Here is a 19,924-nt window from a genome sequence, read left to right on the forward strand (position 1 = left end):
GGCCCTCTATAGGTCATTAGCTGTATCAGGGAGCACTTTTCTAAAAACTCTGTCCATGTAGACCTAAAGTATGATATGGACTTCCCCGAGGTTACATTTTAGCATTCAACTTTCTCTTGTTAAATACAGTTGGGTAGTATTTTGATTGAATGTGTTTGTGCAGTCATGGTGAGTATAATAAAATAAACAAACCCTTATGTAATGTCATTTCACATTTGTTCTTTTCCCATTCAGGAAAGAAAACCAAAGGAAAAAGTGTGTGTTGCTTCCTAGAAGCAGGGACTTCTGAAGTGCTTGCAGGCAGTTATATTTTGAATATACACTGAGGCTTCGTCTACACTGTAGGGTTTTTGCGCAAAAACTTCTTCCACAAAAATGCATCCACACCTCAAAGTGCATCACAAAAGCGATGTGCTCCTGCACAAGAGAGTGTCCACACTGCATGTACGCTCTTGCGCAAGAAACCCCCGTGCTTTTCCCAATATGGGTTTCTTGCACAAGAAACCCCCGTGGAACATCCACACTTGCCTTTTTGTGTAAGAACTCTTGCACAAAAAGGAGTTATGCCTCATGGGGAGAAGAATAACTCTACCTGCAAAAGCCCTCTCTTCTGCCAATTTACTTGCAGAAGAACGTGCTTGAGATGTAGACACTCTGCGGGTTTTTGCGCAAAAACCTTGTAGTGTAGACGTAGCCAGAGTTTGTTAGTTTAGCTATTTAACCTCTTCACTGAATTCAAGGAATGAGGAGCATTCTCAGAAAATGCAGAAACTGCTCCAAAAGCTCTATGCTTCTAGTTATTTTATTCCACTGTAACTGGTTGCTGAAACTGAACAAACAGCTCCAAAAGCAAAATGTATGAAGATATGGGTTCTGCATAAACATACTGCAAGATAGTTAAACACAAATATTTAGGGCCTGATTCTTCATTGCCCTAGTTTACACCAGTGTGACTCCATTGATTTCAGTGAAGTTGCTCCATCATAGAACTAGAAGAACACAGCAGAGAATTAGACCCTAGTATGATGTTGTTTGAAAGTAAAATTATTATAAAGTGGATGGTTGTAAGAAAATGCATTTTATTTCTTATATTTTACATAGTTGTTACTTATACAGCACTTGCCCATTGGCATATTGCCTGCAGAGGAACAAGAACTCTTGCAAGCAGTTTGCAACTAGAAAAAAATGCCAGTACAAATGTACAGAGTACAAAATATTTACATTCCAACAGTTTTATTGTATTTCTAGTCATGTCTGTGTAAAGTCAATTGAGACCTTGGGCCACATCCTCATCTGGTATAACTGGCCTATCTTCATTGACACCCCATTCATTGGGGGGTGGGGGACAGAGGTTTCCCGTATGTACCTACTGGAAATCCGGTCCCTTATGTATTCTTTGCATGCCTACACAGAAGTAATTGTCTTATTCCTTAGTCGTATTTCTTTATACCAAACTTGGTCTTCTGCTTTATACTTATACTAAGAGTACAATTTTCATAATTGGAAAAAGTAACCAGTGCATTTTTACTGAGCACTTAAAAGTCACAGCCCACGATTATAATTATCAAGTTTTCTAACCACATAAACAGAAAAGCAAACTTCTCAGTTATTTGCAGTATTTTCTGTTCCACAACTTACAAAGATTGTCCAAGAATACAGGAAACTGAAGAAAAATTACCCAAGCTATTTAGACATGTGAGGTGATGTTTCTGCTGCTGCAAGATCCTATTTAGCAACAAAATGTGAGTATTTACGGAGAGCAGAATCTGCCAAAGAAGAGGATGGTCTTTGTTTTATTGTGCCTGATGAAGAAGAGAAAAGGGTGGTCTGCTACAAACTGAATGGCAGAAATGAGACTTCGTGACATCATAGCAGCTGAAGTAGCTGCTGCAGCCTCGGTGCCTTCTTCATTGATCTCCACAAAGCACTTGTGAAAAACATTTGACAAAACCAGATCATTTTTCTCAGACATCCCTCCGAAATCAGCTCGGCCCTCACTGAAAGCATCTCGCATCCCCATGCTGCTCAGAGTGGAGTTGAGATCATAACTCTCTTCCATTTTGATCCTGGGCAGATACACATCCACTTCAGTTTTCTCCATTGCTTCTGAGCTGGTCCATTTGGATAATGTCTCGTACGTCAAGTTTCTTTCTAGCTACAGGTAATTAAAAAAAGAGAATAAAAAAATTACATCAGGAATACAAAACTTCCTTCCCTTATTGAATACCTTTGCTTCTGTTACATTACAAATATTTACCACCTGAGTCCTGTATTACATGATAGTAGCCCAGTTACTCTATTGTTGTATCTGATAGAGCCTTTGGCATGCTGGCTTCTCTGAATGCAAATGCCAGAAAAGTTCATTAGTGACACATATGTCTCATCCCTGCTGGTTAACTGAGTTGCTCTGAAGTGATCTATTTCTTTATTTAAAATATTTATTCTATGAAAATACATTTGAAAACCTGGCCACCTAGGGACTGGTTTCCTCAAGAGGGGAGCCAGAAAGGAAGCAGGAAGTAGATGGCATTTCCATCATCCCTTTTTAGAATGCAGCAGAACTTCCCCCATCAAAACTCCAATTAAAGTGAATGGGAGTCTTGCCTGAGGAAGGCCTGCAGGCTTAGTACATGGTTGCTGCAGGCATTACTGTCATAATAGATTAGTGCTGGGGAAACCTTCCCGGATGTAGAGATCATGTGTGAAGCATCCCCACCTTTGCTGGCTTTTTGTCAAGGGTTCTAATAGTCTCTGGCTTTGCTTGGGCTGAAAGAACTGCCTTTCTTGAAGGATTTTGTGACTTTGCTTTTAGGACTGGATGACAGCAAGAAGTGAAAAAAATTGCTCAGTCTATGACAATACTGTCAAAGTCCAAAAGGCTCAGACTCTCCGAGTATTAGACAACGTTTTGGATCTGTCTTTTTTTGCCGATCAGATCTTTTCACCCATTCCTAATAAAAGAATATAGTTTGACTTGCCATAAGACAGCGGTCATGTATACACCTAAGACAGAAAAATCAGTTGGGGGCTGCATACAAGTGAAAAGTTTAAAAAAAAAACAAAAAACAAAAAACTTCTCACTGACTGAGAAGAAGAAAGACACTCCCTACATTCCCCTTGCATAGCAGACCCTATGGGGGCCAAGGCTAGTAGATTTTGTGTGCTGTAGGGCTGGAGCTCTAGCATGGGTTCCCTATTGTTGGGGGTAACTTTGGGGGTCCAGATCCAGACCTGAAGTTCCCCACACCTTATCTAAGATATAAAAACAATTGAATTTCCCCTTTTAATATGATTTATTTCTTTACCATTTCTAGGCCAGTGGTATCATCATTGATGTCATCGGGTAGCAGTATGAGCATGCTGAGGTCATTATTGACATACGGAAGCTCAATGACGTGGGCATGCACTGTTTTTATGTAGTTCCAATTAAATTTTTCTCTCTGGCACATCATCTGCACTGGCTTACTTGTGTGCTGTAACAAGGCAAAGGAGGACAAATGGCATTTAAAAATTAGATTAAAACAATATGGTTTAAAATGTTACATTATCTTGCCTGTGTTACCTCCAACTAGACAGGTTAAATTTCATAGAACCAATTTCACGTTCGCTATTTATACTGATATTTCAATCTGTCAGTTTTAACACTGATGTTGTGCCTACACAACATTTTAAGCCCAGTTCTGAGCCTGGGTTAAAGCCAACCACCCTTTGTGTGCACACTGCAAATATGCTATCCTAGGGTATGTCTACATTGCATTCCTCCTTTGAGAGAGGAAAGCAAACGCAGACAAGCGAAATTGCAAATGAAGCGCGGATTTGAATTTCCCGTACGTCATTTGCATAATCACGGCTAGACGTTTTCCCAAAATAGCATATTTTAAGAAAACAAACACAGTCACGCAGAGTTATTTCAAAAAGAAACCCTGATGAGTAAGGGTTATTTCGAAGGAAGGGTTTCTTTTCAAAATAACCCTGCATGGACCACGTTTTTCTCGAAATATGCTATTTCGGGAAAGCGGCTAGCCATGATTATGCAAACGAAGCATGGGAAATTCAAATCTGCGCTCCATTTGCAATTTCGCTTGTCAGCATTTGCATTCCTCTCTCGAAGGAGGAATACAATGTAGACATACCCTTAGAGATCAGAGTCAGGCTCTCAGGATCCTGTTGTGCCACAGGGACCCAGCCCATAATAAAGTGGAACATAGGGTAGGATTACAGACTTTCTTCTCACCTACAATTGAACAGATTTGCCCAGCTCCCTGCCCCACCCCATTGCTGAGGCCCTCTCTCTGTTACTTGCTCTCCCCACCCTTATGCACTTGCTCATTTTCACCAAGCTGGCTGCTGGTATTTGGTTGAAGGAAGTGGTGAGGGCTTCAGCTTGGGGGTGTAGGCTTTGGGATGGGGTCAGAAATGTGGAGATCAGGTTGTGGGAGTGGGCTTCTGGTTGGTGGCTGAAGCTGAGGGGTTTGGAGTATGCCACTGGGCTCAGGAAGGGATTAGAGTGTGGGAGGGGATGTAGAGGCTCAGAGCTTTGGGTCTAAGTTCTGGAGTGGAGCCAGAAATGAGGCAGTACAGAGTGTGTTTTGGGGATCCAGGCTGGGGCACAAGTGTGCAATAGGGTTGTGTGAGGACAGAGCAGCCAGGCTGGAGTGTGTATTTTTCTTCTGGTACCTTCATTTTGTGTCAAACTTCAAAACAGACAAAAATAAATAAAATAAACAAACAAATAATAGCACAAAGCATCTCCTTTGAAACATTAATAATTGCAAAGCTTTGTTATAGTTTGACAGCCCTGGAGATCGATGCCCTAATTCTCCTCAGAACAGGTGCACACGGGTGTTTTCCTGTAACTGTGACTCAGCTTACAGCTGGAGAGTCCAGTTCTCAGACTAGACAGTAGTTCTGTATAAAGTAGGGGTGGGGAACATTTTTTGGGTCAGGGGTCACTGACCCACATTAAATCAGCAGGGGACTGCTCACAAGTGAGAAACAAAAAAACCCCACCCCTCACCAATGTGGGCTCCCCAATGCTGGGGAGGGAGAGGGGGGAAGAAGAACTCTGGGCCTTAGGGACCAGATCCAGGCAAGCCAGATGCTGCATCTGGCTCCCAGGCTTTAGGTTTCCCACCCCTACTATAAAGCTTTCTCAGACTGCATCCATTTTACTGACAGCTGCCAAAGGAGCTCACTATGCAGCTGATGTACTCCTATATGCCTTAGGGGTACCTGAGGCCCATCAGTGACACACCCACAGTTAGGAAACTGGGCAAAAGGCTCAGGTGTCAACAATGGGGACATTCGTCACTTTGGGAAACATTTCCCTTGGCTCAGGTCTGTATGGTGATTTGTGGATGTCAGAGCCTTAGGTGCAAGGGTCAGAAAATTCTTAACCTGGGGCTAAAACGTAATGTGGATGCCAAGCACAGGTTCTCTGACACAGTTCAGTTGATTTGAGTCCCACGAATCCTAAGCTGATGTGGCTGCGTACACGCAGGGTGGCCGACAGACTTGCCAGGCCCCAGAAGGGGCGAGGGAGACGAATCCTCAGTGCCATTCAGAGCACGCCACACCCCTCCGCCCGGCACACTCAGAACTGCCTTGAGCATGTTCTGGCGGCAATTTAAAGGGCCTTTGCTCTGGTCACCACTTCTGTTGAAGCGGTGGCAGATGGAAGCTCTGGGCCTTTTGAATCACTGGGCCCCAAGGCAGTTGGCACTGAGTCAGCAAGCCTGAGCCTGAGCCCAGTTTCACTTGTATACTGTGTGTTCCTCTCTGTGTTCATTGACTATGGCGCGACTGAGCTCTCTCCCTAGCTTTGTTCCTTGTCCCAGCCCACTAATATATATGACTTAGGGTTTCTGTTCACTCCCTGTGGGGCACCTGGCATTGGCCACTGTCGGTAGACAGGATTCTGGGCTAGATGGACCTTTGGTCGACCCAGTATGGTTGTTCTTATGTCATGTCATGGCTTAGTCACATACCTTGTTCATTCTGAAAGGTTGCTTTTTTGTAAATTCATCCTTAAATTTCTTTGCCCAGTTTCCTTTGAAGTAGAGAGCATTGACTAGGACCAGCTTGGTGAGTGAATCAAGAGACTTGGCAGGCAATAGGGCCTGGATTTTACCTTTAGGAAACAGTGAAGACAGTCATATATGTGTACAGCTATACAGCTTGAAGTAAATGTAGGAATCGAGTTTTGGAATATCCACTGTTTGAGACAATAATTGTAAGATAACTAAAGAGACTATTGTGAAATATCTTCAAACACTGGGCTGGAATCTGTGGTTCCCTTTAGTAACTTTGCCCTATTCCGCCTGCTTCTCACTTTTAATAACCCAGTGGATAGTCTTAATCAAAATTCTTCCTAGAGACACAGAAAGAAAATGGAAGTAAAAAGGAAGAAGTTGGGATGTGTCAAAATTAAAACAAAAATCGAGTGTGACTTCCCAGAGAGGAAACTAATTTTATGGGAAACTTACAGATACAGTGGTGAGTATGGCCTACACATGATAAAAATACAGTATAACAATGTAAGAGGCTCAGAGCTTATCACACTGGCTGCAGAACCTCAAGCTGGTGCTGGAACTTCTTCGCCCCTTTCTATTTTTGGAAAAATAAAGGCCTACTAACCCCTCACAGGAAATTCAGCAGAATGTGCTTTTTCTGTTAACAGCTGTCCTTTTTCATCTGACTGTTTCAAGACACTATTTACGACAGATAACGAACCCACACATACACTCTGCATGGTGCCCAAACACAGTGAAACCCATTTTGCTATGTAAGTATTTATATCAGGTTCAATACTTGGGTATCTTATTGCTTTCAAATACATAAAGGTTACATTACTATAAATATTTGTGGAAATGGAAAGCAGTCGTCATCTTTGTTTTTTCCCTGTAATAGAGGTAGTGTTAAAACTGAAAGAAGATGTCATTTTGTATTCGGTGTTATTCAGCCTTTAAATGTAGTTATCTGCCTGCCTCCAACTATAACAATGAGGTAGTCTTCATTTTGTGTTTCAGTTCAAATACAGTGTGTTAGAGTATGAATCAGTGTTTCCCTCTTTCCTTGTAATCAATTTAGAATGGGAAAATCAAGGTGACTAGTGTTTGCAGGGTGAGGAAGTGCAGGGAGGGCTTCTGGACTGCAAATAGGGGCACCGTCTTTAGAAATTAAAAATTTAGCAGGTTCATAGTGCGGCAGTGCACCCCGCATGGGCAACCACTAGTCACCTATGGGAAAATATACGCTGTTCTGTTTGAAAATGGTAAAATAACAGTCTTGAGCTCACCTTCAGTCTGGCATTCTACACTGGAATTGATCTCCTTCCTGACTTCTTCTGCAGCTCCCAAGAAATCAACGGCTCGTGGCTCTGTGCGGTAATACTTTTTGATTGATTGTAAGTATTCCTTCAAGGCCAGAGAGAGGAAAAAGTCTTATATATTATTTGACAATACAGGTTGAACCTTTCTAGTCCAGCACCCTCAGACTCTTACTGGTGCCAAACTAAACAATTTGTTGGACCATGGGAAGTCAATATTGTCTAGCAGCATTACCAATGTTTCCACTGCTTCATGGTCTCAGAAATTAAGGGGCAAATTAGAGCTAAAGAACAGCGCACAACACTGAGAGTCAGGACTGATGGCTGTAAAAAAACTTTATTGGACTGCGGGAAACTTCACCACACCCAGGTAAGTGGACATTCAGCCAACTAAAATCATGCTGGACCACAAATGTTGCTGGACTAAAGAGGTTCAACCTGAATGTATATAGGCCAGCTACTGCCAGACAGAAAAGGGAGTTCATATGATGACACATTTCACTGTTATGACACATCTACACTTGTGAGATCGACCCTCAGGAGGTTATGTTCTAGCGTTCAATTTAGCAGGTCTAATATAAATTGAATGCTAAGGACAGCTTCTACTGGCGTCTGATATTCCTCAAGGAGAAAGTGAAGCCAATGGGCGCGTATGCTCCCATCAGCCTCCTGCTGTGTGAAAGCCACCACAACTCAGCTTAACATAAGCCACCTCCAGCTACTTGTTTTGTGTAACTGGAGTTGTATATCTTAAGCCAGCCTGCTGGATCTAGTATAGATCAGGTCTAGGAGCATAAAGCTCTGTGTTCAAAGAAGAAAAATATTTGTAATTAAATATGTTATCAATCATTTATTCATCAATGATTGTTTATGTTCATATACAGTACAATCCAGAAAATGAGATTAAAGGTACACATGTCATCTTTATCTGAGTTTCTATTAAGAGTCAATGGGAAATAAATCCTAATGGATAATAAACCATTTTGCAGATATAATTTTAAAAAATTGGTATGTAGGTCTTATATGGTTTGTACCAATCATAAAGACTGTATCTCAATTAAACAAACTGATGAACTGCTTCACTTACTTTACTGAGAGGTGATGATCTCTCTCCATATAACTGGCTGACACTTTTAAGCAGGTAAGTTTTAGTGGGTTGGTTAATTTCAAAGCTAAGTGCCTGAAACCCTGCATGGATGTTGCTTGAGTTCTCCACATTGGCCTTGACAGAAAGAAAAAATATTCTGGTTATTCATCTATGATTTCTGGGGTAAGTGAGTCAGAATTTTTAATCTTATATATTGCACATAATTTCTCCAGTGACAGTTGCCTGTAATATCCTGTACAGTTACTCAAGTAATTGCTTGTTAACTGTGTTTTGATGTGAATGAGAGGCACTAAACTTAGCAGTAAAACTCCAAATATGGTCACACCACCAATACAGCACGAACAAGAGAGAGTAATGTAAAAGACTTAGGTATAAAGTTATTTTAAAAGATTGTTAAAAAAACAAAGCCTACTCACAGAGATAGCAATAGTACATTTTCTGCACAACGTGTAAAGACTTAGCTATGTGATGCTCATGCTGGAGAATGCACTGATTCATCACAACTGTTAAGCAGGATCCACTGTTGGGGTTACTATGTAACCAGCCACACTTTAAAGGTTCTGGTTCCTTGGGTAGGGTTTTAATGACAAGACCAGTTCTCCTCCTCCCTGGTGGGAGCCTAACAGAGTTGCAGCAGACCCTATTGGCATAGCGGGCTCTCCCTGGACCAACAATAATGAATCAAGCACACACTATCTAACAGGATAATGACTGATAAAGGTCTACTAACGGTGCCGAAGAAATATTCTCCAACAGGATTCTAAAGATATTTTATGCCCATTTGCATCCAGCCCCCCACATACTTTAATCTATATCAAAACTTTAATCTATATCAAAACATTTCAACACATCAATGCATTTCATCAGCATTGTCACTGACTCTTAGAGTAACCCTCCTTGTGAAAAGTCTCACCCACATGTCTCCTGTATGAGCCAATAATTTAATTTCACCCAGCACTGCAATTACATGTGTGAGAGTAGCCATGATGTTATTGTCAACACAGATTGTGTCTTTAACCATGGAGAGCACACTTTAATATTCACTAGTTAGTAATTTAACAATGACAAGAAAGGGAAAAGCTCCCACAAATTAAAAAGAGAGAAAGGCAAAGAAACATGGATAATGGGGGCAGCTCTGCTGAGTCCCTCGCATGAGGAAATACAAATCACACCTTTTGCAATTAAAAATAAAAAGGAAATGGCGTCTCTCTTATTGTATTGGGGAAAGTATTATAGGAAATCGCTCTGAATACCATGCTCATTCATTGTGTACATTTAACAGGAAAAAGGCAAACCAAAGTGTATTCAAACAGGAAAGGCAATCTGAAAGAAAGATGAACGTGCCTATAGCTAATAGCTTGGACACGTTGGTCATTTGTTTTGGGGAGATACCTTTTTATTAGTGATACGTGGATATGTTAGAAGCTCCTCCATTTTGGAATAGGCTCGTCGTGGTTTTATGGTTGCAGCTCCAGCTCCTCCAACTTTGCTAAAGTGAAGCACCTACAATTTGAATTGCAAACAAAATAGCGGCAGTAAGAGACTGATCATGGTTTATGTAAGATTTTACAGTTAGAGCAGAAGACTCGAGGTCAGGAGACCTGGATCTTGGTTCTGTTCTTGCCTCTGCCCAACTTGCTATGTGATCTTAGGCTAGTCACTTAGAGTACCACAGTTAAACTGGGGATCAACTGATTCGGGCTTCCAGAGTTTGGGCTGCCTGGCTGTATAACTGCTGTGTAGACATTGGGGCTTGGTTTAGAGCCTGAGCTCTGGGACCTGTAAGGGATGGGGGTCCCAGAGAAAAGGTTCCTATCCGAGACTGAATGGGTCTTTTATCGCATTGCAGATGTAAGCTGAGGGATTGATCCAGAGAAATCAAGGGGAAAACTGTCCATTAATTTCAATGGTCATTGGCTTTGGCCTTTAGTTTTGGCGATCAGCACCTCTTGAATTCATACCCCCATTTTACCTTTTTGTAAACTGGGGATAATGATGTTTAGCCATCTTTGGAAATCCTTGGACAAAAGAAGCAAAGTAACTCCCAAGTATAAGACACTCAACCTCAAAAAATATTTAGTTCTTTCTTTGTCCGAAAACGTGGATATCTACTGTTCTGAGTTGCAGAACAGAAAAATGTAGTGTTCCGTTGGCAATGCTCTGCCCTGTCTTCACATAGTTCCTAGAAGTAACTAGCATTTGGCTCTAGCTCCTAGGTGGAGGGGGGTGGCCAGGGAAGCTCCATATTGTGATCCCATCCTAGCACTGCTTATGCAGTTCCCACTGGCTGGAAACTGAAGCCAAGGGGAACTGCAGGAACAAAACCTACAGGCATGAGCAGAGCGTACCCTGCAGAGATGCCTGGATTTAGCAGCTTCAGGGACATGCCGGCTGCTTCCAGGAGCAATATGTGGAGCCAGGTCAAGTAAAGAACCTGCCTTTGCCCTGCTGCATCACCAACCAGGAGGTGCCTGACGTAAATGCTGCCAGGACGGAGCCTACACCACAAACACCCTCTCCCCAGTCAGAAGCCCCTCTTGCACGCCAACTCACTCCCAGCCCACACCCCAATTTCCTGCCCAGCCCAGAGCCTCCTCCTGCATTCTGAACCTCTCATTTCAGGCCTTAACCCTGAGCATTCACCCACATCTGAAGTCTTCACCCCCTCCCATATTCCAACCCTCTGCCTCAGCCCAGTGAAAGTGAATGAGGGTGGGAGAGTGAGTGATGGAGAGTAAGGTGGGGACTGTGAGAGGAGGCAGAGCAGGGAGCTCAGGGCAGGGAAAGGGGCAAGTGTGTTCAGCTTTGTGCAATTACACAGTTGAGAACCCTGATGCCAGGATTACCTGGGATGGGGGATGGGAGGAAGCTCGCTCTTACTCCTGCTGCACCTTTCCCAGCCCTTCCAACCTAGCAGCCAGACCTGGGCAGGGCTATTTCTCACATCAACTGGCAATTGAGAGATGCTGTCTCTGTGCAGCGTGGCAGGTGTCTGAGTGAGGCCTGGCTAAGGAGGCAGCGGCTCACTCCCCCCTCTCCCTGCCAGGGCCTAGCTGTGGGGAACAGGAGCTAAACCAGGGCCCCCGGTCATGTTTCTATCTTGCTTGGCCTCTAGGCCCAGTATCTGGGCCTAAACCCTGAAGCTCTGAATTCAGTAGAGCTTCAGTGGAATCAGCTGGTGAAAGAAGGTGACTCCCTTTCTGCCCAGGTCTGGCACCTGTGAGGGGTCCAGTGAGCTGGAAGTGCTGGGGGAGAGGCACAACAGCAAAAGGACAGTGAAACCTGTCCCTGTTGCCAAAATCCACTCCCTCTTGGGGTCCTTCAGAGAGCCTTTGAGGAGCAATAGAAAGACACTTGGATGTGAATACCAGCTATTTGAAAGATGAGAAGGGGAAGGAGTGAGTATCACCCTCATAGTTGACCCCATCATTTTATATGTATGTTGGGATTATGTTTTCCAGTGTGCATTACTAGTAGAAATTTTCCTTCTCTTATAGTGACTGACAAAATCATGTGTTGTGCTTGTGTTTCTCCTGTATGAGGCTACAAATGCAAGTCAAAGCCAAGGACAGACTCTGCATTTGCTATCTTAGCTGTTCTCTTATTTCCCCTTTTGTTTATATTGGTCTTATTTTGTCTTTTAGGAAACAATAAAACTCCAGCCTCTCTCAGCAAACTTCTCTTGTTCCCAGAAAGACAGTACTATCTTTAACAACATCTAAAAACTGTCAAACTAGGGTGGTTCTTTCTACAGAACTATTGTACAATGCATAGTACTCAGTAACAGTGGCATTTCTCCAAAGATGACATACTGTAGTCCCAGCTCACCTCTGCCATCTGAGCTGCTGTGTTGCCTTTGGCTCCAAGGTACACCGTGGCCATGACAGATGAAATACTCCAAGGGGAAAACAAGATATTTGTGCTGGTTTGTGTCTTGCACTCATGCTTGAAAAGGTCGAGGGCAAAGCCAGTGTTTACTGCATTCAGAGCTTCCATTATTTGAAACCTGGAAAGTGAGAGAAAAGAAAACACCTCTTCAGCGGGCAGCTCGTTGCAAAATGCTAGTGATTGCTGCCCAACCCTATTTCCTACTGAAGAAGCTAAAGTGGTTTGAGAGCTGAGAGCTAGGGTTGTTGTTTTTCTTTTTATACAGGCAGCTAAATGGTGGTTTGGACCTCAGCATGTCACATTTTTCCCTTATTTGTGTTACTTTATAGAGACCTTTCTGAAGTATGTTTGAAGCCTTTCCTCTTTAGAAGGCCTTTGGTACAGCGTATTGATCCCACTTACAGATGTGACACAAAAATATCTTGTGGTAATGAGTTCTGCAGGCTTATTATGCACTGTGTGAAGTATTTTCTTTTGTTTCGAACTGAAGGAAGCTCTGGGAGTTTGAGGAATGCATTTCAGCCTGCCAGGAATCTATGGGCTGCTCACTTCAACCGTCTGTTGTTTGTTATTCATAGTACATGATTGCCCATCTAAGTCACATGTAAGTTTTTACTCCTTGATTGTACAGTGAATACTTGCTCATCTGTGAAATAGGTAGATACCCATAGAACCACTTCTCTCTTATAATAGAAAAACAAAGGACCATGGAATATAATTGAATGGTAATAAATTTAAATTCATAAAGGGGAAAAAACCTTTATACAATGCACAAATCTATCCATGGAATTCATTACCACAAGTACCTCTGAGTTATCAAGAAATTAGCAGAATTCAAGAGAGAATTAGATGTATGTATAGTTAATTAGAATATTAAATAATTATTTTAGCCATGATAAAATATTGTAACAGTTGCAGCCATATATAAAGAACCCTGAGTGGTCAACTAACTTGGTTAGGGGAAAAAAGGGGGGGGGGGGAAGAGACTCCTCTATGGCAGATTACTCTATTGTTGGCCACTGCAGGACTTCCTATGCCTTCCTCTGCAACATCTGGTATTAGCCACAGCTAGAGACAGCATACTGGACTAAATGAAGCTGATATATTTGTTTGTATGCACAAACAATAATCCCTCTGATGGGTATGGTTGTAAATAAGGAATAAATCAGAAACAAATATGGTCAAATTGATCAGCCCTTCAGAAAACATAGAAATGTTTCTGAACGCTGCTATTTTGAGCAAGGTAGTCTGCCAACTAATATGTGTCAAATTCCTGTCTTGTCTTTCAAAAATCACCTGAAATCCTATCTCTTTTGTGATACTTTCCAGATTATTTCCCAGTACTTTATTCGAAACATTTGTTTTTCTGTATGGTACTCATCATGCATATCAAAAGATATCCAGCTCTTCAGGGCAAAGAATCCTTTTGGGTGCGGAGGGGGTTATTATTTGTAATACCTTTTGAAGCCCTACATATGAAACAGGACCTCATTGTGGTAGTTACAGCACAAATTCTGAGTAGGCAACTTACAGTCTAGGTGAGCATGGGTTTGATTTACATAACACTAGAATACAATAAATGTAATATATACACGGAGCCATGTTCTGCCATGGTTAATGCATCGGTCATTGGAGTTGCATAAAATATAAGCAGGTTTGGAAGTATTAGATAAACATTGATTTCACTGGAAGAAGCGCACACTGCTGAGCAAATATTTCTATCGATCATAATCAAAATTACAGAGAGGCAAAGTAAGAAAAATGCTGCCTGGGAACTTACTAGAGTATGAATCCAGTGATCTATACTTTTAAATTAGGCTTGTTACAAATGAACTGTAAAAGGAATAAGAATATTGACTTTGTATATTTCGATGTTGATAATTTGTATATTTAAACAGTTTAGAGAACAGTTGAATCTCAACATCTACTGTCATTAAAACATTTTCTGACTGACCCTCAATTTCACTCAACTCTGACAATATAAATAACATTCTGAAAAACTGACATTGACAATATCCAACTCAATTATTTTAAAACATTCTTCCAAATCTATGTAGGTCACAGTAGAATTTGACCTTTCTGTATATTTTTCTGTAAAGTTTAATTTTAAACTTAACTGTCTCTTTCAGACAGTGTCTCCTGTCACATTACAATATATTCCTTATTATATTGCTTGCATTCAAATCTGCTCGATGTATACTTTCTATGCATTTGCTAACCACCACAGTGAATCCAGGAGAATGAAAATGTGAAGTCAATAGAAATAATTAAAGTACCTTGTTCTGCTTGAGGATGAAGTCTGGCACTCAGTGTATTTCTTGGCTTGCTTCTATTCACAGGCATGGGAAGCTGAATATATAGTGTTTCTTTCAGCCCTCCCTCAGAAAGCTATCCAATGCGTCAGAATGTTGCAGTTTAGTTTTGCCTAAAGGGAATATCTCTAAGGAAGCACTCGCCCTTCTCATAAGAGCGGATTGTGAAGGGTTGGTGGGAATGACATCAGTACAGGACTGGCTGCCACATTACTACTACAGGCATTTCATGGGAGCAGGCTAGCAGTGACTTGCACCAGCAATACTTGACCAAAGTGTTGCTTTGAAATGTGTCAATTTCCACATAATACTATATGTGATCGTTTTCTCCCATGAGGTCATCAGTAAATGACCTGCAAAGGAGCGATATGTAGAAAGGGCTTGTGCCCTTTTTACTGCTTCATTATGTATGAAAAATACATAGAAGAGTGCTTGTTAAGGCTTTCAAAGGAACACCTATATTATAAATATTTGCTTTTTCATATTGTTAGATACTCAGTCTTGTCTACCTATAGCATGCATAGAACCAGTGAATTTATAACATCACAGGAAAGCCAAGGGGCAGAAGGTTGATGAATAGACAGGGATTTTTCATCACCCAGGTGACTTAAATCCCTCCCTGAGACAAGGGGCCTTGCTGGCTGACCCCGTGGTTTGTGCTAAGTTGCTTCATCAATCTAGAAATCCAGGCTTCTTTACCCAACAAGAAGATGGTGGGATCCTTTCCCAAGCTCATTCCAGGCAAAGTGTGAATGAGCCCATATCACACTGTGCCACTGCAGAGCATCTATTAGCATCACGGGTCACAGTTATGCTTGCACTTTGGAAAGTTATGCATACCTTGTTTTGTTTGTCATTCAAGAGACATAATTTAGCTTGAGTCATCTTCATAAGCCTTCCTCACTCATTGGGTGAATGGCAGCTGCACACGTACATTGTAATCCGGGGTGTTATAGCAAAGATGTTATATCTTTCTGGTACTAGGGAAATAGTTGTGGTGAATTGTGGTTAAATTAAGGCTTTCTGTATATAATTTCTAAGTAACCCAATATTTTTAAAGCTATCTTCTATTAGATCCTGATCTCCTGTAAGATGTAATCAACTAGCAGTGTATATGTGTTACACCCAAAATGATACTCAAGTAAAAGTGCAATATACATTACATCAGTAAGATGGGATGAGCGGTTGTCCAAGGAAAACACAAAAGCGAGTAGGAAGTGATGCTGCTGATTTGGTAATCGTGGCACTTTTCTCTCTAAACTAATGCTAACTAAAGGAAGCAGCATGTTGTTGGGAGATACTGTATTGGTGGAGGCGCTGTCTTTCCAAAGGGATGTAAATATCAGGGATTGTCTGCTGTAGTCAATCAAGCTTCTGTTGCACTCTATGCAGAACTAATATCGTCTGTTTCAGTGCCCCGGCAAATTTCCATTTTATAATGACATTCTGCCTGCATCTCCTCCTGCAAGAATTCAGCATTTTTCTTCACTTCTGTCAGCTGTTCAGTGTTTCTTTCTAAAGAGAAATGAGTTTGTGTCCAGAATTGAGGCAAAAATGGATCTTCTGTTATGAGGATTCTTCTCTTCCTTCCCCCCAGTCTTGTTCAACTTTTTCAGATTGCTGAGGGGCTAAAAGTTTCCCTGGCTACTCTCTGCCAATAAATGACTTGGCTTCTGAAATTTTTGCTAGACTCTGCATGGTTGTTTGTGACTCTTATTTGGTTACAAACACACTTATTCCAGTGAAAAACCTTGTTCATTCAGAACTCTCAGAATAAAATGATTTGGTCCATTTTTTAATGTATTTTTCAGATTTTTCTTAGGTCACATCTACACTGCATGGCTAATCTCGAAATAAACTACTCAACTTGAGCTATGCTAATTGCCAGGGCTTGACAAACCGCTGAATCTACTCACCCGTGGTGAGTAGATTTCAGCCGGTCGCTCCGAGTGGCGCATGCACAGTGCCAGTCTGGCGCATGCTCAGTGCGGGGCTGGCGAGTGGCTTTTGCCAGGGTTTGTCAAGCCCTGCTAATTGCGTAGCTCAAGTCAAAAGCGCCAAAAGTCAAAATAAGCTATATCTACACAGCAGCTATTTTGAGAGAGAGCACTCTTCCCCCCCGACTTCCCTTACTCATTGTACAGTGAGGGTTACAGGAGTCAGAGTAAGCAGTTCTTCATCTCCGCATTATTTCAACATTATGTCAACATAGCTGCTTGTGTGTAGATGCGGATTATGTTATTCCGACATAAGATAAGTATCAACACTGCTGTGTAGATAAAGCCTTAGATTAAAAGAACAAACCATGTTTGAAAGAAATGAGTGATGAGTAGTCTTCAAGCATCAAAAACTTCTTCATGACAATGAAGCATGATTTCTTTGCTCAGTCAAAATTTAATTAAAAAGGGCAATATTTATATGTAGGGGAGCCTTTTGTTTGAAATTATGTTTATGAATAAACAGAAAAACCTATTTTATTAAACCCTCCCAAAAAGTGTTTAAGCCACATATAAACCGTGCTTCTTTGCTAAATATACACACCTTTTGATCTTGTACTTACAAAAATGCAGTCCCAGTGATGATGATGACGTCAGGAAGCCGTCTTCAAATTTTCCAGTTGACTTGTAATGCTAAAGATATGAGGGAGAGCCTGAGTTTCTCAGTAACAATGCATAGTAACACTGAAACACGTTGTGATTAATGATAGGTTTATAGGTAATAGTGTGTAAAGAAACTTTACTCACATTCTTTTGATGTCACAGGGTGTGACTTTATACCACTGCCTTGCGCCTGAATCAGAAAATTCTCTGCTTCATGTTACATTCTTGTAATGGGTTCTAGGAACTTTTTTCTGGAGAACATGAATAATAATGCAGCTTGGTAGCAATGCACTAATGTGCAAGAGTAGGGTTCTCTGGGGGGCCTTTTGTTAAAACTTTGCTTTTTTAACACTTGTGAAAATGTAATAGTTTTGCCTTTTTGAATGGACCAAATTTTATCAAACTGCTGGTATTTTCCAAAATTCAGAGACCAGGAATGCCTCTCACCCTGACTTCCCTTAGGTGTTTTTACTTCCTGTCTTGCTCTTTCAAATTGACCCCCTCCTTTACTGTACAGTATATTCACTATATCTTTCCAGAAAAGAGTGTAAACAATTCCAGTGTGGATTTTTAATGTGTTCTTACCATGTGGTCTCCTTTCCTGTTTATGGTTATTACAAAGCACTGCTGTTTTATATGGGGAGAAATATATTAATTAATAGCCTTGAGGCTGAAATAGCAGCAGAGTTTAGGGGACTATGTCTTCTTGAGAGATGGCTGCTTGCACAGTGACACACTGACAATGGTGTGTTCAGTACCATTGCTCCAACTGGGGCTGAGCATTCTCCATGCGTAGCATTCAAGTATAAAACTCCACCCCTTTCTGTCTTCTCCTCTCGCCCCTCCCCATCTGAACAGCTCTTCATCTTCCTAGAAATGTACAAGGATGAAACACTCTTATTTGTCTTTTCCACACTTTACAAATATTCAGAAGAGCTTTGCTTCCCTTGTGGACTCCCTTTTGAGGGGGAGTGAATGAGGGAACCAGACCTGGCCTGTGGGGCCTACCTGTCTAGTGAGGCCCATTTTTGCAGACACTTAAACATGTACAAGTAGCTATGGGTATGTCTACACTACCCTCCTAGTTCGAACTAGCGGGGTAATGTATGCATACCGCACTTGCTAATGAAGCCCGGGATTTGAATTTCCCGGGCTTCATTAGCATAAGCGGGGAGCCGCCATTTTTAAATCCCCGCTGCTTCGAACCCCGTGTAGCGCGGCTACACGGGGCTCGAACTAGGTAGTTCGGACTAGGGTGCCTATTCCGAACTACCGGTACACCTCGTTTCACGAGGAGTAACGGTAGTTCGGAATAGGACCCTAGTCCGAACTACCTAGTTCGAGCCCCGTGTAGCCGCGCTACACGGGGTTCGAAGCAGCGGGGATTTAAAAATGGCGGCTCCCCGCTTATGCTAATGAAGCCCGGGAAATTCAATCCCGGGCTTCATTAGCAAGTGCGGTATGCATACATTACCCCGCTAGTTCGAACTAGCGGGGTAGTGTAGACATACCCTAAGTTCCTACGAGCAATATTATTGGTAATAGCTAGCCCAGAAATTTTAGTTACCTTCAGGCATACATTTGAAAGCAGAATCCCTCTTAGATTGAATAAAGTCAATGATATTTGCTTAATCTTTAGAAAAACGACAAGAAAAATCACTTATTGACAGACATTAAGTATGGAAAACTTCTGCCCAATATCATACTGCTTCAGAAGGGCGTTTGTAGAAGAAACAGAAGGCAAGAGTTAGATTTGCAACTTTAATTATATCGGATAATGAGGTCATATAGCTATTTTCATTTCTTCTGCCTTATAGCAAATTTAAGAGAGGATTTCTCACTGAGCTCATTTTAAAATTCACATCCGAATCTCAGGTTGTCTAGACTGCAGATTGGACATGGCAAATGTGTCTGCTTATTCAGAACGGCTTCTGAAAAAGCGGACGTGTTCTTTCAGCATCCCTGTATTCCTCTCAGTGAGGAAGGGATGCATAAGGGATCTGTCGAAAAAGGCTTTCTTTCTCGACAGATCCCCCTCTAGACTGCCGCTTTTTGCTGACAAAGTGCTGAGTTGGCAAATTAGGCACAGGATATTTAAATCCCCGTGTCATTTGTAATGTCGACCTTCCTAATCTGCATCCCTCTGCCGACAGAGGGATGCAGTCTAGACATATCCTAATTATTTGCACCATTATCTTTCCTGGCACAGAAGTTAAACTGACTGGTCTGTAGTTTCCTGGGTTGTCCTTATTTCCCTTTTTTATAGAGTGGAGACTATATTTGCCTCTTTTCTAGACTTCTAGAATCTCTTCTGACTTCCATGACTTTTCAAAGGTTGTTGAGACCTCCTGAATCAGTTCCTTGAGTATTGTAGGATGCATTTCACCAGGCCCTGGTGACTTGCAGACATTTCACTTTTCCAAGCTATTTTTAATTTTTTCTTTTCATATTTTAACTTCTGACCTTACCCAATTTGCACTAGCATTCACTATGTTAGATGACCAATAACCACCAATCTTTTGAGTGAACACCAACACAAAGAAGCCATTTAGCACCTCTGCCACTTCCACGTTTTCTATTTTTGTGTCTTTTCCTCCTTATTGAGCAATGAGGCTAAATGTGTCAAATTTGATACATGAAAGCCAGCCCATGCAGCACACCTCTACCACACTCAGCCAGGAACCCAACC

The 19,924-nt window shown here is 41.7% G+C and overlaps 2 protein-coding genes across 5 annotated transcripts in view; both read right to left on the minus strand.

The window, feature by feature from the left end:
• The window catches only part of LOC102449420 (serpin B6), a 131,720-nt gene that overhangs the window by 42,495 nt on the left and 69,301 nt on the right, over positions 1-19,924 (minus strand). The window lies entirely within an intron of this gene.
• Positions 1,060-18,216, minus strand: LOC102450068 (serpin B10). 3 transcript variants are annotated; one of them, XM_089776407.1, is made up of 8 exons: positions 17,196-18,216; positions 12,264-12,441; positions 9,828-9,938; positions 8,415-8,549; positions 7,298-7,415; positions 5,988-6,130; positions 3,306-3,473; positions 1,060-2,155 (listed from the first exon to the last, which is right to left on the minus strand). In XM_089776407.1, exons 2-8 carry the CDS (start codon positions 12,429-12,431, stop codon positions 1,751-1,753), a joined length of 1,248 nt encoding a protein of 415 aa, XP_089632533.1. In that variant the 5' UTR covers positions 12,432-12,441; positions 17,196-18,216; the 3' UTR covers positions 1,060-1,750. The 3 variants fall into 3 exon arrangements, with proteins under 3 accessions (XP_089632533.1, XP_006115620.2, XP_089632532.1); XM_006115558.5 differs by lacking the exon at positions 17,196-18,216 and adding an exon at positions 14,600-14,975; XM_089776406.1 differs by lacking the exon at positions 17,196-18,216 and adding an exon at positions 14,104-14,524.

The sequence above is a fragment of the Pelodiscus sinensis genome, chromosome 2 (assembly GCF_052426305.1).
Source record: "Pelodiscus sinensis isolate ZL-2025 chromosome 2, ASM5242630v1, whole genome shotgun sequence".
Lineage (NCBI taxonomy): Eukaryota > Metazoa > Chordata > Testudines > Trionychidae > Pelodiscus > Pelodiscus sinensis.

What these genes read in the sequence shown, in the direction of transcription:
- LOC102450068 (XM_089776407.1), bottom strand. Translation starts at nt 12,431, where the DNA reads ATGGAAGCTCTGAATGCAGTAAACACTGGCTTTGCCCTCGACCTTTTC. An exon ending in CACGTATCACTAATAAAAAG is followed by an intron (nt 8,550 to 9,827) that starts GTATCTCCCCAA and finishes CTTTCTGTCAAG; the next exon opens with GCCAATGTGGAGAACTCAAG. An exon ending in AACCTTTCAGAATGAACAAG is followed by an intron (nt 3,474 to 5,987) that starts GTATGTGACTAA and finishes GCCTTGTTACAG; the next exon opens with CACACAAGTAAGCCAGTGCA.